Source organism: Patiria miniata, unplaced genomic scaffold (genome assembly GCF_015706575.1).
Source record: "Patiria miniata isolate m_02_andy unplaced genomic scaffold, ASM1570657v1 HiC_scaffold_5, whole genome shotgun sequence".
NCBI lineage: Eukaryota > Metazoa > Echinodermata > Asteroidea > Valvatida > Asterinidae > Patiria > Patiria miniata.
The window spans coordinates 24,286,301-24,305,382 of record NW_024037072.1 but is presented as its reverse complement, the minus strand read 5'-3'; the positions used below and the strand labels follow the sequence as shown (position 1 = coordinate 24,305,382).

General features: G+C 39.5%; 1 protein-coding gene across 1 annotated transcript in view; it reads left to right on the top strand.

The window, feature by feature from the left end:
- Positions 1–19,082, top strand: part of LOC119741798 (calpain-B-like) — a 46,178-nt gene that overhangs the window by 25,882 nt on the left and 1,214 nt on the right. Inside the window, exons 10-18 of the mRNA XM_038217692.1 lie at positions 361–572; positions 891–927; positions 3,297–3,368; positions 5,851–5,908; positions 11,300–11,358; positions 13,639–13,707; positions 15,008–15,086; positions 17,919–18,035; positions 18,908–18,960. Of these exons, the coding sequence (XP_038073620.1) occupies positions 361–572; positions 891–927; positions 3,297–3,368; positions 5,851–5,908; positions 11,300–11,358; positions 13,639–13,707; positions 15,008–15,086; positions 17,919–18,035; positions 18,908–18,960 (756 nt within the window). The remainder of the gene's footprint in view (positions 1–360; positions 573–890; positions 928–3,296; positions 3,369–5,850; positions 5,909–11,299; positions 11,359–13,638; positions 13,708–15,007; positions 15,087–17,918; positions 18,036–18,907; positions 18,961–19,082) is intronic.

Genomic DNA, 19,082 nt, shown 5'->3' with positions numbered 1-19,082 from the left:
TACAGACCTTTATCATGCTGCCACCATTTCAGTCATGTTCCCTTTATTCAATAACACTATTGAATGTTAATGTGTTTGTGCAAAAAGGAACCAGACCATTTTAGCTTCCAGTCCTGCTTTGGTTTTGATTTGAATGGGAAAACAATCAAGATGGCCGCAACATGGTCATGGTCTATAGAGTACCTTATATTGTGTACACAGAGTCACAGATAAATGAAAAGATTCGTAGTAAACAGCCTGTCTAAATCAATCGATTAAAATTAATTATTGTACCTTTTGGGACTGGCTTAAGTTAAGCTTACGAGCTGTCTTTTTGATAAAATATTATTATTTTAAGTCTGTCCCTTCTCACACATGCAGTACAAAGATGACAGGACGACCTTGCTGGACAAGTCTTTCTTCCAGAACAACTCGCTCAAAGTCCGCTCAGACAGCTTCCTCAACACTCGTGAGATGACGGGACGTTTCAAACTGCCACGAGGCCGGTACTGTATCATCCCTTCTACCTTTGAGCCCAACAAGGAAGGCGAATTCCTGATTCGTATCTTCACTATAAAAACCTCCTCCTCTACGTAAGTATAGACCAAAGATTGGTAATTATCTGCAAAGTAAAAACATTCCCAGGCTTCAGTATAGAGAACTAATTATTTAACTTCAACATGGTGCCACTTCAAACGTTGTTTGAGTGTTCTTTAAATTACTGAACATGACATCACCAATCCCCCTCCCTCCTTCCTGTACGGCCTGCTCCCCCTCTCAACATCTGCTTAACTGTGTCAATAATTTAGTGTCAGACCTTTACTTATATCGTTTGTTGCTAATTTTGTTTTTGTAAATACATGTATTTATGACTTTGTAAATAAATGGAAATGGTTTGATTGATCCCACAGAACCGCAGATGAGCAGACAGAGTTGGTCACCACAGAGGTACTAATTAGGGCGGCCACTACCTTCGATTTGCTTGCGCCGCGATGATATGAAAGGAAAAGCTCAGGTCACAAAACTGAGAAATCGTGTGACTTTCGTGGAACAGCGGCATCTCGACACAAAACAGTCGCAACCATGCCCACGTCACACACGATGCGCAAAATGGCGATGAACTAGACGCGCGTCGAGACATCGCGCGCGCGTAATTCCAGAGTAAAGTGCCCGTCATCGGCAGTGCGTGCAGACAGGTTTGTAAGGAAAGATATATTTTCTGCCGTATAAGTTATATTTTTGACCTGTAGTAGTTATTTCTCCAACAACATTCAAAATGGGTAATTAAGCTGCATGTTCGGTTCGAAGTTTGGTCCATTTTATGTCTCGTAATTATTTCCCGTTTTAAAATGCTGATGCGCTTTGCGAAAAATAAACTTGCTTCCAGTTGTTTAAGTGCTATTTTCTTCATTTTTAAGGGACAACACCCAGAACATATTTTTTTTCTCCATTGTCCCTCCTCAGGACATTACATACGCCGTTATCAGATACAGTTTTGTACTGTTGGATACTGGAGGGGATGCACACCCCTCCCCCAGCCCTTCACCCTTCACCAAAAAAAAATAGAACAAATAAATTTGTGTTATTGTGCACTCCTAGTGACGTATCCAGCATCTGAAAATCTTCAAGAAGGCGCAAGAATCTCTCAATGTTGAAAAAATGGGTAGAGCACATGTAAATAAACTTTAGGATTTTTTATTTTAATCGTTCGTACGGTTAACCCATCTCGTTTCGCTATGAGTAGCAGTGGTTTTGTGTATTGTTCATTGCAAAATATAACGTTCACCATCCTGATGTCGCTTCTATATATCAGCTTTCCCGATTTCGCTTTTCAGTTCTCCATGATGTTGCCATCTAGCAATGCCCCCTCCCAGCCTGGTCACGCCAATTAGCGTCAAATTGAGGCCAAAATGTCCCCGACGCTATTTCGAAATATGCACAACAAACACACCCATCATCCGTACACCTCAAGCCATCCCCCCCCCCCCCCCCCCCCATTCAGAAGGCTGGAACATTATGGAGCGAGTGTAATTTAATTTCATTAATTAAAATGCAATCCAAGTAATTCTTCTCATCCCGAAAAGGATAATGATAAATTGTAATACAAATCTCCAAAATCATCCATTCAAACATTTCACAATTTAGATTTTAAATAATTCAGCTGTAATTTAAAGCAATTTTTACATTCTACGTTTTCCTTTTCATTATTTAAAACAGTGTTTTTTTACACAAATTTATCAGATAAGCTGACATTATATTTGGAGATTTTTAGCAACGCGCACCACCATTTTGAAACGAAAAATAAAATCATGGGGAAAACAGAGCAAACTTCGAGGTGACTATCCAGCTTGAAATTGCATATTGAAGTTTGTTGGAGACATAATAACTACTGGTCAAAAATGTTACTTTTACGGACATAAAAATGCAAGTTTGTGCACAAACCTACGGGAATGTAGGTGCGCGTAACGCACGTTTTGCCCCACGCACTACTGCGCGTAGAGCGTCCATGAGGGAACGGGGAAATTTGTGCACACTCTATGGCGCGTATGCACGCGCTGCCGATCTAGTCTTTTTATTCTTTATCTATGAAAGTGTCTGATCGGGCACAGACATATAAACGCATTTTATTGACTGGTAACAGCGCCCTCTGACAGAACTCAAACCGAAAAATTTAATGTAGGGAAACTAAAGCGTTCCTATAATTGTTGAATCGCTTATGAGTTAATTGTTGAATTTATACAGTTCAATATTAAAACCCTGAAAGGTTTCTTTTCTTATTTTAGATTTTGGACAGAGGTGAGTTATAAAAACACATATAGACTGGCATAATTCGGTCACTAGTGCACGTCCATGCCCCCCCCCCCCCCCCGGGCCTGTGATTGACCAGAAGAGGGTCCTCTTTTTTTTGCGATTCTGTTAGCAGAAAAGGGCAGATGTTCACCTTTGAGTCTCCATAATTTTGTATTACCAGAAAAATAGCAATTTTAAAAAGGTGTCCTTTTCTCATGTTTTCCCGTATGCAACTCAAAAAGAGATGGGGGAATGCGTCTTCAACACGACTGAAAGGCCAACTAGAAATAAAACATCAAAATGCAATTATCATCACAATCAAAATGAAGACTTCTTAAATCCTGTTTAGTGCATATGAAATTTGCAAATTAGTAGGCCTGTTACAATCAGTGCATTTAATTAGAGGCGTCATCGGATCGTATCGAATCACAATCATCTCAAAATGGCCACTAAGTGCTGTTCCTCTAATTCTGTTCTTCGAGTGGCTGCTCTTCTAAGGCTTGTCTAATCCCCCCCCCCCTCCACAGCTAGAGAAACCGCGCTCCGATGATGCTGTGACAGCTCGCCTACACGAGACTTTCGAGAAGATCGCAGGAGCCGTAAGTTTCCATGGTTAATCCCATTGTTTTTGTTGTCATATCCCTGATTTTAATAATACATTTTCACGCTGCAGACTGAATCATCACATTCAAGTTTGTTTGTGTAAAGTTTCATTGAATCTTAAAACTTTGGTCTTTTTGAGTGGTCGGGCACAACCCGACCACTCTTTGGATCTGTTAGAATTAATCTTTTTTCTTTCTTCTTTTTTCTGGACAATACTTCTCCGCGGGTTTTCTCCTAAAACGGTATATGGTATGAACTTGTAACTTTCAATATATATCAACCCTCATCCGAAGTGGTGCATATTACTCTGACGTCATGATTTCGTCATCGGGTGTCAAATTACATGTGATTTTATCTGAAAAAGTGACCAATTACTTTCATCTATAACTCTTGAACTAAATAATCAATGATGTTTGTATTCTGTAATCAGATAGACCATTAATTGCTACACATTTTTTGTCGCGTACGTAAACTCGCTGGACCTTTACTTCCGGGTCAACCGGAAGGTCAAAGTTAGGTGAATTCAAAATGAAGATGTTAGCCTGAAATCAAAGCAAAGCACAATTTCTTCCGAAGGGTTTACGGTATGATCACAAAACCTTGTGTGAACTTGTACCGTGTTACGAAGATGTTACAAATTGTGTTACGTCATCATGACATCATCAGGTATCAAATTACAAGCGATTTAAGGGCAAATTTTGACAAAATAGTTTGCGTTATATCTCTTGAAATAAGTACAGTATCGTGTTCGTTTTTTCTTGAGGTTGTAGACTATGCCGTGTGAAACATTTCGTGTTCCCGGACACAAAACCGCTTGACCTTTACTTCCGGTGTTACCGGAAGTGCAATACAAACTGAATATAACTTAAAAAAGGAAGCATTTTACTACAAACATATATTTTATGAAAGTGTTTAGTGCGGAATGACAGACACAAAAAACAGGGTGATGACGTCATCATCCGAAAAGGCGCCCCCTAGTGGAACATAAATAGTGATTGTTTTCTTTAATTTTAAAACCATAGGTTCACATTTTACCAGATCCCCTTGATATTCTTTGATTAACCACAGATAACTTGTCAAGGTTTCAAATTCATGACGTCATCAGACCGGAAGATACTTCAATGAGAATTTGCCAACGATCATATTTTAAATTTAATTCTATCATTTTGATCCATGTCGTATATCTAAGCCCGAATAACGATACCATTATAATGTTCACCTTTTGCTTGCAAATACTGTGACGTCATCAAACCGGAAGTTTGGTGTAATGAATACATACACTTATATTTTCCATATTTTCATACGTTATTTAACTTCACAATGAACATCCACTCCGAACTAAATCAGTATTCACTTCCTAGCTTTTTTTGACAAATGACGTTATCAAGCCAGAAATAACTTGTACGTGTACGTAGATTGTAGTGAAATTTATCACACGGTTAAAGATGCATTTTTTTAAACAAAATAATTGATTGTCCTGGAAGGGATGTAATTTCGTGATCCTTTGTTCTTACATGAAAATATTCATAACTTAACTGGACAGTGTTTCATAAAATAGTTGTCTATCCGACCACTCTGCGTTTGTAACAACAAACGCGAATCTCTAGTTTTAAATTATGTTGCACTGGATAACCCATTTTGCTTGTGTCGTTTGTTGTCATTATTGGAAAATGTGCGGTTTTTTTCAGTTTGTGACTATGTTTATTTAAAAAATGCTCTCCCCATGCTATTTTCGAGTTTAAGCCAAAAAAATTTCTAGCACTCACGCAAAAGTTATTCACTTTGTGTAATGAGACGTCGAAGAAACATTTTATAGTTTACAGTTAATTATTTTGCTTTACAAGTTTCAAATTATTTGTCGCCTAGCAATAGTATTCAGACTGCTTTTTGAGTTAAAGGTGCAAACATATAAAGCATTATTATTTTCAAGAGATGAAAATAGTTCAAATACAAACGGTACACGGTGAAAATTAATTTGAAGAAAAAAATGAATACTGCGAGAGCGAAGCAACTGGAATCATGGCTTGTGACGTTTTCATTCACATTCACCATTGATGCTGTTGTAATGCCAAATAAAAAAAAACATGTTTAGCGACCCCGCCCGCTTCCTTTTTGGAGGCCGCCTCCTTTTTTCTTCTTTTCTTAATGATCAATTGTAAACGGGGACATCATATTGGCCTCTTTCTGTTGCATCTAGCCCATATAAAGCTGGTATGTCATTTCCTGAGTCCAAGTGGTGGCCATTTAAAAAACCTGGCGGTCATCTTGAAAATAGCCCGGTCGGGTGGCCATTTTGGAGGTTAACAAAAGGGCCTCATCCTCCTTTTTTTCTCAAAAAGGCAGGACGCTAAACATGTTTTTTTTTTATTTGGCCTAACATTGGCAATGCTAAATGTGGTTCTGATCATTGTCATTATCAAACTATAATTGTAGTCCTGTCTTAGATTTTATCATTTTTCTTTTTGTTTCTTGTGACAGGACGGGGAATTAGATGTGTATGAGTTACGAGACGTGCTGATAGCGGCTTACAAGAATGGTGAATAATTTCAAATTAACAGACACAACTGTAACTTGAAAGGACAGTGACAGTTGGAATGAAAACAAAAACAACGCGGGCCAGCATTCTCACCAATGGGATTATACGGCCGATTCTCTGGAGGGGTGCATAGCTATGTTCCCCAATGCATATGTCCCCCAATGCCTATGTTCCCCAACCCTATAGCCCTAGCTCGTCGCCATTTGTGCCGCCCTTCAAAGCGCCACCGATTGTTCGATAGTGTCCATGATGGTCCGGTTTTAACATCACCCCCATATGGTATTAGCCCCCCCCCCCCCCCCCCCCCCCCCCCCCCCCCCCCCCCCCCCCCCCCCCCCCTTATCATTTTACGGAGGCCAAAGTGACCGGAGAAAAACCCCGTCTGCATTTCAGCACGTATGTGCATGCGAGTGCCCTTTTCACGAACTTTTTACCCCCGCCCCGCCCCCCCTCCCCCCAAAAAATACATAAAATGACCTTGCCGGCTATACGACACTTTAATCATTGGGATATTTAACAGTTGTTGACTGATGTGATGTGGGATATGACGTTTTGAACACCCGAGGGACGCATAGCGCCCGAGGCGAAGCCGAGCGTTCTATGCGTCCCTCGGGTGTTCAAAACGTCATATCCCACATCACATCAGTCAACAACTGTTAAATATATTGACAGAAAATAATTTTTATAAGACGGATTATTTAAAAACTTTGGTCTAGTCGATTTGTAGGGAGGAACATGTTTTAAATGCTCAGAATACTAACATTAATAACCTTTACACCATTGCATATGATTTGCAAACTATCTCTATAAAATACATATAGTTGATAGAATAGTGTTGAGGGTTGGGTGTACCTGAAGTAGTAATGAATCACGTTATTCAGTGGCAGGTCACACAAAAAATTGTTGCAAAAAAAAGGATGCACAATCACCACAAAAAAATAATAAGAAAACGCAAGCACAAACTTATGATGTCACATTATTATTGTTTTGGCATTGAAAAATGGTAACATTTTATGACATCCAATATCCAAGCATTCACATAAGCTGAAAGTATGAACTGCCAGTTAAAATCCTGGGAGTGAATTTAGCAGGAAAGGAACGGACAAGCACAACTCATGGAAGGGTATTTGGTATATTTCAAAATGGTTTTCCTAACGATTCGTCTTGTTTTCCATCCACAACTAAGTTGTCATCTAGTTTCCCCATTAGAATGCAATCTCCTTATTCTGATGGCAATTTTTCATGAGGTTTCCCCAGTTCTTTTAAGAAGCTCACGGACTAAGTATAGAGTACCGAAGTGAACGCATCACGCGCACAATAATGTGTGTGCATTTTGAAAGACATTAGCGCGCTATTCAGCCCTGTACCTTGCTTCGGTACTCCATTGCGGCCATAGAGCTATATAGTCCATCATTTGTAATTTGTACATGTTGTTCGTTTGAAGCAACAAACGTGCTCAAAATCCAAAGAAGGGTGCTGAACAACTAACCTGATGAAGTTTCAGCTCAGCTTCAGCTGTATATTCCGATAAAAACAGCATTCTGGGATCTCGATTTCAATCAAAAGTTGCTCAATCATGTTTTGAATTGGGACTGAATTCAGCGTTCGAGACACGTTCTCACTAAGCCGATTGCAGCTACGCGATGTCGCACAACGATCCGACGAATTATAGCAACCGCGCGCGCGTGCGTGTGCGTCGTGCCAACGCTTGAGTGCGCATGCGCTTTGCCGAATAAAAATGAACTACTATCTTAAGACGCACCGTTGGAAATGCCTTCTTTCGTTGATTTCTTCAAAATGACAGCTTGCCATAAAGAATAATTTCACAGGGAGTTTAGTCCTCTTACTATCTTTCAACCAAGTATGTTTTTCAACAATAATTACGTCAGTTACTTTTTGGATAGCTGCAAATGATGGACTGTAGCTTTAAAGTACTAGAGCGATAACTCGATGTACAAAGAGATGCCTGATGGGCGCATCCATGTTTTTACACAGCTCGAATTTATGGGGTCGCAAAAGTGGACCCCGGAATTCGTTCTCGCATGCATAAAAAAGGAATAACACAAAACGCCCAGTTTTCAAAGGATAGTTGTGTGGGTATTTATATGCTAGTTTTAAATGTTTTTTTGTCCCGATTAACATAATCCCGTTCAAAGCGCGTTTTATAGCCCAATTGGGCTGTTCCAGGACCTAGTGTCCCTTTAATACAAATCTTTACTAAAACGCTGCTAATTAGGCTGCAGTGTATCCGTTTTACGTGCCGACACCATCTTTAAAATGTTGAAAGTTGTGATTTTGAAGAATCAATCCTTTCAAACATAAGGTTTGGACGTTTACTTATTTAGCAAAGATTTGTATTAAATGTGCGTACCCCTTTTGTTCCTTTACAAACAAAGATACAGGGGTTTTTTTTAGCGCAAAACGAGGCTGCCATAATCCATATCGTACAGGCATCGCGAGTTTTGAATAACAAAACATTTTCGTACGTGACGTCACGTGCAAAGCACGCGAGCGCATTATGGGCGCGCCCGGCGTGCAATCTTCGAAATGCGCGCGCAGGACGCTCTGAATAGCCAGTCAGCATCGTTTACGTGTACATCATGGCCAGGGGTTAGTGAAGGAACGCGAGGGCGCCCATGGAGTCTATGGTCGTGGCCATGGTCGAGGCCATTGATCTCCATATACACAGACTGTGTATATGGAGATCAATGGTCGAGGCTGACAAACACGCACGTGAATTCAAAATGTCTGCGCCCAGGACGGTTTCAAAGCGTCTCCGCGCGCAAGAATGAGGAGTTAGCGCTCTAGTAATTTAAAGCTATAGTCTATCATTTTGCAGCCATCCGAAAAAGTAATTGGCGTATTATTGTTGAAAAACATACTCGGTTGAAAGATACTAAGTGGACTAAACTCCCTGTGAAATTAATCTTTCTGGCAAGCTATCATTTTGAATTCATAAATACCTCAGACAGTTTACGCATTCCTATTGGTCGAGAACCCGTCACGTGGCCGGTCTTAAACGGATGATAAAGACATGACTAGCTGGTCTTGAATGCTTTTGCAGTGTCACATGAAATTTTGACTCCTATGAAATCCGGTGCCTTTTAACGTTTCATTGGCTGAACGTTCAAATTCCTCCCATATGCATGCGCAATGTACTACCAGTGAATCAGTTTTTCATGGTCCAAAATTCACACTTCACCAGCCCAGATGCGTTTTGCGCGACATCGCGCAGTACGCGCGACGCGCACGCCAATGTCCCTATTAGGTAACGAGTTGTGGAGAGGCATTCCATATTATAGTCAGAGGGGTGTTTCGTAAAACATGATGTAAAATTGTTGAACAAAATGGTTGGCAACGTCTAGTTTTTGACATTTCTTTTTTTATTTTGGGCCGAAAAGGTATTTATGAATGGGAATAAATGTGTGTTCGGTCGGTATTAAACACTCTGTTTAAGACCGGTTTGAGTCTGGATGGGCGATAATTAGCCTCGGCTTCGCCTCGGGTTCGCCTCGGGTAATTATCGCCCATCCAGACTCAAACCGGTCTTAAACAGACTGTTATAATACCTCCCAAACACACATTTATTCCCTTAGTAATAAACGAATTAGTAGTTCGTTTTGTTATTCGGCGCCGCGCGCAAGCATTGGCACGACGCACAGGCGCGCGCGGTTGCTAAAATTCGTCGGATCAGTGCGCGACATCGCGTACAGCTGCAATTCAAAACAATTCAAAACACGATTCAGCAACTTTTGATTTGAAATTGAGATCCTAAAATGTTGTTTTTCTCGGAATATACAGCTGAAGCTGAGCTGAAACTTCATCAGGTTAGTTGTGTAGTATCTTTCATTAGATTCTGAACACTTTTGTTGCTTCAAACGAACAAAATGCACAAATTACAAATGATGGACTATATCTTTAATTTAGCTCTATGATTGCAACCCATCAACCTTCAGCACAGATGTTGAACAGGTAGGTGATGTGAGCGCTGGTTCAAGGTAGGGATCAATAATATGTTACACATATTACATACATGCTGTGTCACATTACACATTATGCCAAAATGGAAATTAAAGGGGGTGTTTTCAGGTCGATTGGGAGTAATTCACATTGATTGTTAAATGAGTAATATTATAACCAGCTGGAAATAACACCAATTACGGTTAATAGCTGTATCGAATTGGGATACAGGAAGCAAGTGAAAATCCAGGATTATATGGCAACGAGGTTGAAAAAAGTAACCAGGGTGACCGTAAGGTCATGAAGAAAAATTCTGCTAAATTTAACACACTCCAAAAATCTTTCAGATGAATCAAAACTCTGCCCAATTCCCCAGAATTACTCAAAATACACTACAGCACGTGCAGATGTAGTAGTAGTATAACTAGTATCGCCTTAATTAAGTTTAAAATTACATTATAAACAATCTTCAGTCACATAAAGATGTTATGAAACTGCGTAAATTTCAGGCAAAACGCGGTTGCGTCGTCTTTTTCCCAGTGAACCTCAGCACTTAGACCAGGCAACCTGTTCAATTATGCAAGGGTGTGTTTGAAAAAAAATGAAGCTTTTTCAAACAAATGTGCTGGGTTTTTTTCTAATTTGCTATGTTTTTTTCTGTTAAATAACAATTTTTGCTGAATTCTGCCAGAAATCTGCCCAAAAAAATCGGTCAAACTCGTTTTTGAACGAAGAATCTGTCAAAGTTTAGCCGAAAATCGGCTAAAACGGTCACTATGAAAGTAGCCCCCGGGGACGGAGTTGCATGTCCAAAAAGTCTAGGGACGGTTGAATACTATGCCCAAAATATCCACGGATATATAAGGATCCCACCGCTGCCACCAAGTGTGGCAAATAACTGGAACAAAGCAATGTGTTACACGTTTTCATCACGGGCTGCCAGTTTATACACGAAGTGTGGTTTGCAGTCTCTACACGCTATTTGTATGACTATTAAAGAGGTGTGTTTGGTTTGAGTTGTGAGATAGTTTGTGCACGTGCTGTCAAAAGTAGATTGATGTAACAGCCAGTACTTATTTGTAAGTTATTGCAAATACTATTATTTAGTCTTAGAACATACTGGAAGCAGCGCATGCCTATACTCTGCGTGTAATTGGCAACATTTTGAATAAAAGTAGGCATTTTTTTGTGACTTAATTTAATGATTGAAAATTTAGATTAATATAACGAGGGCTAGGGGTTCTGATCAAAATGCTAAATTCCTAAAAAGTTGCTGTGGGAAATTCTTGTGAAAATGGAGGGCAAAACCTTATTTGAAAATGGAATGAGTTGCCTCTTTCCCTTGTAAATCCATAGACGAATTACTTCAACAACATTAAAATATAGACGTTCATTAACTTTCTGATTTATTTTTTCTTTCTGATATTTTAGAGTTTGAAGGCTCTGAATTTTCTACGGATACATGCAGAGCCATTTTAGCTGCCGTAGATGTATCCTTGATGGTTTTTTTCAGTACGAGGGGTCTCAATACTGTTGTTTATTTAATGTTTAAATGAACTATCTGATTATTCAAATGCAAAATCAATAGGAAACTTTAGTAGGAAGGGAATTTCACTTTTCTTCCCAAAATCACTATTTTTGTAATGCATTGTTTCTTTTCTCTCGACCAAACTGTCCATGGGCCTTATGCACGAGTCGGCCATATTAAATTGAAACTTAGGTAAAATCTTAATTTTTGGAACTTGCGAAGAGAAATGAAAGCAAGTTAATTACTAATTCTTTCCATTCTGCTTTTATAAACAATGTAAAATGTGTAATTAAACATTCCCTATAATGTTTAAAGCCACATTTAAAAAAAGACAGTAAAATAAGGCTGCATTATGCCTGCATTAATAGTCTGGTGCTATCCCATTCAACAGTTAACAATTAATGCAATACACTCAGGGAACTCGACAAAATGGCCAACTCGTGAATAAGGCCCATTTTTCATACACACAGTCATGCGCGCACAGGGTAGGATTCAATAACATACGGAATTCGGAACCAAGTAAAACACATTTCAACAGCAGTTTTTAAAATGTCGCAGCTTTGCTGTCCCTTTTACACGTGAAACCGTGAACTATTTAGCTTTCAGGAAATTAGTTGGATGTTTCATGCTGTGCTATAAAATATGTATGTACAAGTACTATAATTTGAGCAACTAAAATCATTTGTATATAATTCACTGTTGCTACAGGGCAACAAATATCACAATGTAATGAGTGACATCAAAATTCATTGGCCCCACATTTACGAAATAAGCCACATGCAGTTTTTATACACACTAACCAATCTTTGGACTTGGGCTCCGTCACGGGCCAGAAAAAGAGAGTCAGGGGAGCTAGACTGGTTCCCGGTATATCCATTACGGACATCGATTGTATCCTTAGGGATTTTTTGGGGGGCGGGGATTATTCTGGGAGACAGATCATGCGTCCCAATCGCGTCGTGTTTATCATGTGCTACTTACCATGCACGCATGCACAAGGCCTTCCTTTCTTGTCTTGTACATTGCCTTAGCCGCGCAAACTATTTTTGGCAAGTCGTGAACAAAATAACTATAGACCTGGCCTTTGTTTGTAAACATTGGCGAATATCCGCTATCCAGTCTTTATATAGAGATCAGTGCCCGTGGTTGGCAAAAATGCAGTTTGCCAACCAAGCGTAGAAAGGTCTATATGGTCGTGAACCAGTCCAAAATTAAGATTCCGACTATTTCTGATGAATTTAGTTCGCTCGTAGCCCCCGCCCTGCAAACAGGACGCTGGGATACTCTGATGAATTCACGCTCTGATTGGTTGGATTTTGCGTGACCAGTGACCTGCGCGTCATCAAAGTCATGACTCTGCAAGGTTTGAAACGGCCGTTAAGACTGATTCATTACTCTTTTATTCCAGTTTAGAGATGTTTTTTCTCGTTGAAAAGCGTAATAATGTAGGAAATTATGTAAACCTTATCTGTGTTCAGGCTGTGTTGTAAATTTACAATTCCCGTCACTCGCTCAGGCTCCGTTTCGAATCACGAACGGTCGGATTGCATTATGCGACGCTCAAAATTTTGTCCACATGGTCCGCAATGAAACAGAAATCACATCCGGTATGGAATGTGCGCAATTTTATGGGACGTTTTCGGATAGCATTTGCGCACATTGTCTAACTGCGGTCTTGAACAGCTGTAGCCAGATGCTTTATACATAGGTCATAGACCACTTCCTTCACAAGATTCTGTGAAGATCATCAGAGTATCCCAGCGTCCTGTTTGCAGGGCGGGGTTACGAGCGAAATGAATTTAGACGTCTGGGTGTGGGGGGAAATTATCAGGTCAGGGAACCAGACTTGTGGTGAACTCGAGAAAATAATTCCGCCTCCACTTCACCACTGGTGAATACGAGTTACAGGGGAATACGAATGCTAGATACGACTAATGAACTTGTGAACATCGGATAAACACGACGTGATTTGAACGCAGCATCAGACGCGTCTCTCAAAAGTGGTAATATAAACGCCCTCTTTGTTGGCTCACGGAACTCATACTCTTGTCTAACAAATATATATTGGAATTTTAACAAGAGCATATTGAATTAACAATGTAATGGCTCAATATTTATCAGCATCATTTGTCATTGTCATTTGTCAGTAATCATCTATCAAAGGACAGAAATGGGTCTGTATGAAAACAAAAATGACTAGATTGTATCGTAAAGTGTTCTCCTTAACCAAGCTTTTTGCCAGGTTGATGTTTCTGGCAAGCTCGGCTTTGATGAGTTCAAGGAAGTGTGGAGTAACCTCAGGCAGTGGAAGGTAGGCAAAAGTGAATTTGAAGAATCAGTCGTCTAAATAAATTGAGAAAGGAACTGAGCCCAGTTTGCTCTGCCAACCACGACATTCTTTGCATAAACATGATCCCCATTATTATTTTGTGCACAACGTTTGCACGGAAATGTTACCGCCTTTTGACACGGGGCCGGGGACGTCCCATTGGTCCGGCGTCCCATTGGTCTGGCGTCCTATTGGTCCCAGTCAATCTGGTCCCAGTCAACATGGCTGCCATGCAAGGCGTCTATGTACCTGAATGACAACCGGTGACAAAGAGAGTTAAATGCAGGCTTTTCCACTTTTGAACCTATATATCTACGTGCTCACGATGGAAATTAAAAAAAAGATTAATCACAATATGTACTACATGCAGTGAATGTTAAAGGATATTAAAGCTATATCCCATCATTTGCAGCTTTCCAAAAAGTAACTGACGTAACTATTGTTGAAAAACATCCTTGGTTAAAAGATAGTAAGGGGTCAACGAAAGAAGCCCTTTCCAACGGTACGGTGCGTCTTAAGACGCACCGTTGGAAATGTCCGTTAGGCCAAAAAAAAAAAGTCTCCGGTTTCTGGTATGCGCGCGCGTCGCCGTAGCCATGCGCGTCGGCAAAATGAAAAAGTTTTTTTTTCAATGAAAGATGATGTCTCAAAACCGCCAAACTCACTGGTTTGACTGGAATTCTGCTGCTGCGCAATTTCAACGTGTTTTTTTGATGGGGTTATGATCGAGAATAAGCTTTATGTGGCCTCTCTGGACTCCCATATATTTGCACTAAGTTTAGTCGGGCACCATTTGCAGTCATCAGCCGACATTTGAAGCAAAAAAGTCGGGTAAAAAAAAAAAAAAAGCCGCGTCGCCGCACCACTTTTTGGACAAGCTCCATACCAGAAACCGGAGACTTTTTTTTTTTGGCCTTAGTAGTTCTTTTTTTATTCGGCGAAGTGTGCGTAGCTGCAATCGGCTCTGTGAGAACGTGTCTCGGACGCTGATTTCAGGCCCAATTCAAAACATGATTGAGCAACTTTTGAATTTGAAATCCAGATCCTAGAGTACTGTTTTTCTCGAATATACAGCTGAAGCTGAGCTGAAACTTCATCAGGTTTAGTTGTTCAGCACCCTTCTTTAGAATTTGAGCACGTTTGTTGCTTCAAACGAACAAAATGCACAACTTACAAATATACGACTATACTTTTAAACAGATATCACGTCGTTCTGCTTTAATACAGATCAAGTGTGCCATATACATATAAATATATATTTGTAATTTTGTAATTTGTACAGGGCGTTTTTAAAAAGTACGATCAAGATAACTCAGGAAACTTCAACAGCTATGAACTGCGTAGAGCCCTGAGTAAAATTGGTGAGTAGAGTAGTGTTTTTAGTTTTCAATTTTTTCAATTTTTTTTGCGGGGGAAGGGCACAGGAATTGGGGTATCATCGAGTTGGAATAAAATGGTTGTATTAAGGAATCACACTTCGGGATAATGGTCATTGTGGATATTTTAGGCCTGTCAATCAAAAGAGTGCCAATTGGCCAATAAGACCACGACTTTTTGTCAAGTGTTTCATGGTGTACAGGGTGAGTAAAAAACAAAAAACAAATGTCGGGACTATTGTTTTAGTGAAGTTCTGTATGTAGCACTTTTATAATCTAGCATATGAAAACCCAATTCATGCAGAAGCTTTCTTTTAGTACAAGAATCATTCAAATCACTCATGTAATTTTTAAGTGACGGACTTTTAAACACAACCACCGTTTTAAAGTTCTGTCAACGGATTACAAAAAGTAAGTGTTCTTTCAGCAAAACGAAAACAAATCACAAAGGGATGTGTGTGAATTGTTTTCGTTTGCTGAAAGAACGCACACCTTTTGTGTGATCCGTGGACAGAAATTTAAAACGGTGGTTGTGTTTAAAATTCCGTAACTTGAAAAGTACTTAAGTGATTTAAATAATGCTTGTACCCAAAGAAAGTTTATGAATTGGGCTTTTATATTCTAGATTTTGAAAGTGCTACATGCAGAACTTCACTGACATAATAGTCCCGACATTTGCGTTTCGTTTTTTTACTCACCCTTTATGTTGGTCAAACTCGGTCAGAAGCTTTATGATAAGTATACGCGATCTCAGTACGGCGGAAAGTTCACGGGAGATGTTATTATTCTCACCATTGCACTCACAAACATTGAATATGTTTTCCCGGTTATTTTAAAACATTTCTCAATCAGATTTACCTTAAAGAGGTTGTGGAATGCTCAAAGACATTTCCGTCATTTTTCGGGTATATGTAGCCTAATGTGTGATGAAATAAAAACGACTATTGTTTCTGTCATGAAATGAGTACAAAGGGCACTTTTGAGAGCTATTTTTCAGGTCCTGTTTCGACCCGAACGTGCAATTTGTGTAAAAGTCGTCGTTGCGGGCAGCAAACAAAACACAGTAAATCGTGACGTAATAAACAGGACTCATTTATGCTACTCTGCATCGGGAGTCCTGTTTATTACGTCACGATTTACTGTGTTTTGATTGCTGCCCGCAACGACGACTTTTATACAAATTGCACTTTCGGGTCAAAACAGGCATGACAGGACTTGAAAAACAGCTCTCAAAGTACATTTTGTACTCATTTTATGACAGAAACAATAGTCGTTTTTATTTCATCACACCTTAGGCTACATATACCCGAAAAATGACGGAAATGTCTTCGAGCATTCCACAACCTCTTTAACATGCATTTTCGTCCGAGAAAAAAAATCACGTGCTTTTAACAAAAAAGTCTTTTACCATTCAATTTCAAGGTTTGGCCACCCGCTTTAGTTGCCGGGTCGAAAATATTCGTAATTATCATTGTAACTATAATATCCATGTCTCCCTAATGTCACAGCCCCCTTTAGAGGCAAAAATGTTATTGTCGCAATTAGGTAGCCTCGTGGTCTAATTAGTAAACATACCGAAATTCATGGGGAAAAGACAAGGGAATATTGGGTTAGGGCACATTTCAGTTTGAAAATTTGTTGCGCAAGTCTTTGTCAATGTCTCTCAAAATTTTCCAATCCAAGGTAATTATTATTATTATTCCACTAAATTTTCTCTGAAACGGACCACGCCGACCAGTTTCTCGTTGCAATGTTGTGCAAAGTGGTAGGTACAACTTAAATTCTCTCATCTGTGAAAGTATCGTTGACCTTAAATATTTTTTCCTTAAATAGGTAGCATTTCATCGTTTGATGGTTTTTTGGGGGTCGGTTTTAAATGTTTCCGTGGCACGCATCTAAATAAATCAAGCTGAAATAATAGTACGCGCATGATGTGAAAACACCATTCATTCACAACACACAAAACTTGCAAAATTAAAAAAAAGAAGGTTTCTCAACCTACCGCCCCTATTTTTGGAATGCATGTGATCGAATGAAGTAGTTTGTGGCGTGATAATACTTTGCCAAAAAATAAAAATGCTGCATAGTGTTCCCACCCAACGGGTTCAAGATAATTATTGTTGTAGGCCACATTTACATATCCGCTTTTTCTGAGTACGGCAGATATGTGCAGGAATTGTGCTTTTGATGATACAAGCATAAAATTCGGCATACAGTCAGAGTATGTCCTAAGAAAAAAATTTGGCTAAAGGGCCATCACAGATTTGGCCTATGACAACAATGGCGGTCTTTTTTTCAAAATGGCCGCCATTACTTGATATTTACATATATTTGGTACATAAGGTGTGAATAAATTGATTTTTTTTCATAAAAGCATGACTTTTAGCACCCAATTAAAGACCTCCGACTATACTTGTCGTCACAGATTTGTCCCATGACAAAATATGGCGGCCATTCTGACCCATTGTCCAATATGGCGGCCGTTTTAACACATTTTGCAACCACACCAACACGTTATACACAGAAATGTATCAAAATATAGGTAAAATAATATGTCACGGCGGCCAAATTGAAAAATGGCCGCCATTGTTGCAATAGGCCAAACTTGTGATGGCCCTATGGCCAAATATCTTTTTTACTGCAACTGTGTACCGAATCTCATGCTTGTATCATCAAAAGCACAATTCTCCCAAATATGTCACTATCTGCCGTACTACAGTGTGTTAATACGCCCTTAATTAATTGGTTTTTTTTTTTTACCTAAAACGCACCTGTCTATCCAGATTTTAACTTGGTTTTATTATCCTCACATTGCAGGGTTCCGTGTCAGCAACCAGTTGTTTCGTACCTTGGTGCTGCGCTATAGCAACATAGAGGGGGTCATCACCTTTGACGATTTCCTTGCTTGCGTCGTCAAGCTCAAGCACTTGATGGGTCAGTGTAGGCCTCTCAAATAATTATCATTGTTTTATTATGACTGTCAAGCCCTTCCTCGTAATATTAGCCACTAGTCAAATAAGTTTTCAGATGTGACAGGCATCTACTGCACTTTGTTAGTATTCACTTCACCCGTATACTTAGCATCTTTTGTGCTTTGAAGTTTGACTGTTATACAGTGTGTATCAAAAAATGCAAACAAAATAAAACGGAATGCCAGACGTAGAATGTGTAACCAACATAAATAATAAAGGTACGGTTTGAAAGATACGCCTTTCCTCTTTAAAATGAGACATCTAACGACCAAATCGTATAATGTTTGACAGATTTATGAGTAATTTTCCTAGAGAGGTCAATTGACCATGGGACCAAGTTTTCGATTTTAGGCATTGGGATGAAGGTAGCCTAATTGCTTCTGTGTGGATATTTGCCTGGCCTACAAACGTCGTGGTTAGCGAGTTAACACAATTCTAAACACTGTCTTACTATCAGTTTGTAAACATCTTGAGTGTTTAGAAGTGTTTAGAATTGTGTTAACTCGCTAACCACGACGTTTGTAGGCCAGGCAAATATCCACACAGAAGCAATTAGCCTACCTTCATCCCAATGCCTAAAATCGAAAACTTGGTCCCATGGTCAATTGACCTCACTAGGAAAATTACTCATAAATCTGTCAAACATTATACGATTTGGTCGTTAGATGTCTCATTTTAAAGAGGAAAGGCGTATCTTCTAAACCATACCTTTATTACTTGTGTTGGTTACACATTCTTTGTCTTGCATTCGGTTACATGTTGTTTGCATTTTTTTGATACACACTATATAGACCTAAATTTGAAAGTAAAGTATATGTTCGATTCTTTCCACAGAATGTAACTTCCAACTGGCGATGAGACGCGGTGATGCTTACAGCCTGGATGAGGTATGAGCAGTCATATCATCAGACTAGGCCTATTGGCAAAGATTTGCATGGTCATTTTCATGGGGAATATGCGCTAATTGTTTATTACTGCCAGAAAGGATTATTGGTTTTCACATTAAATT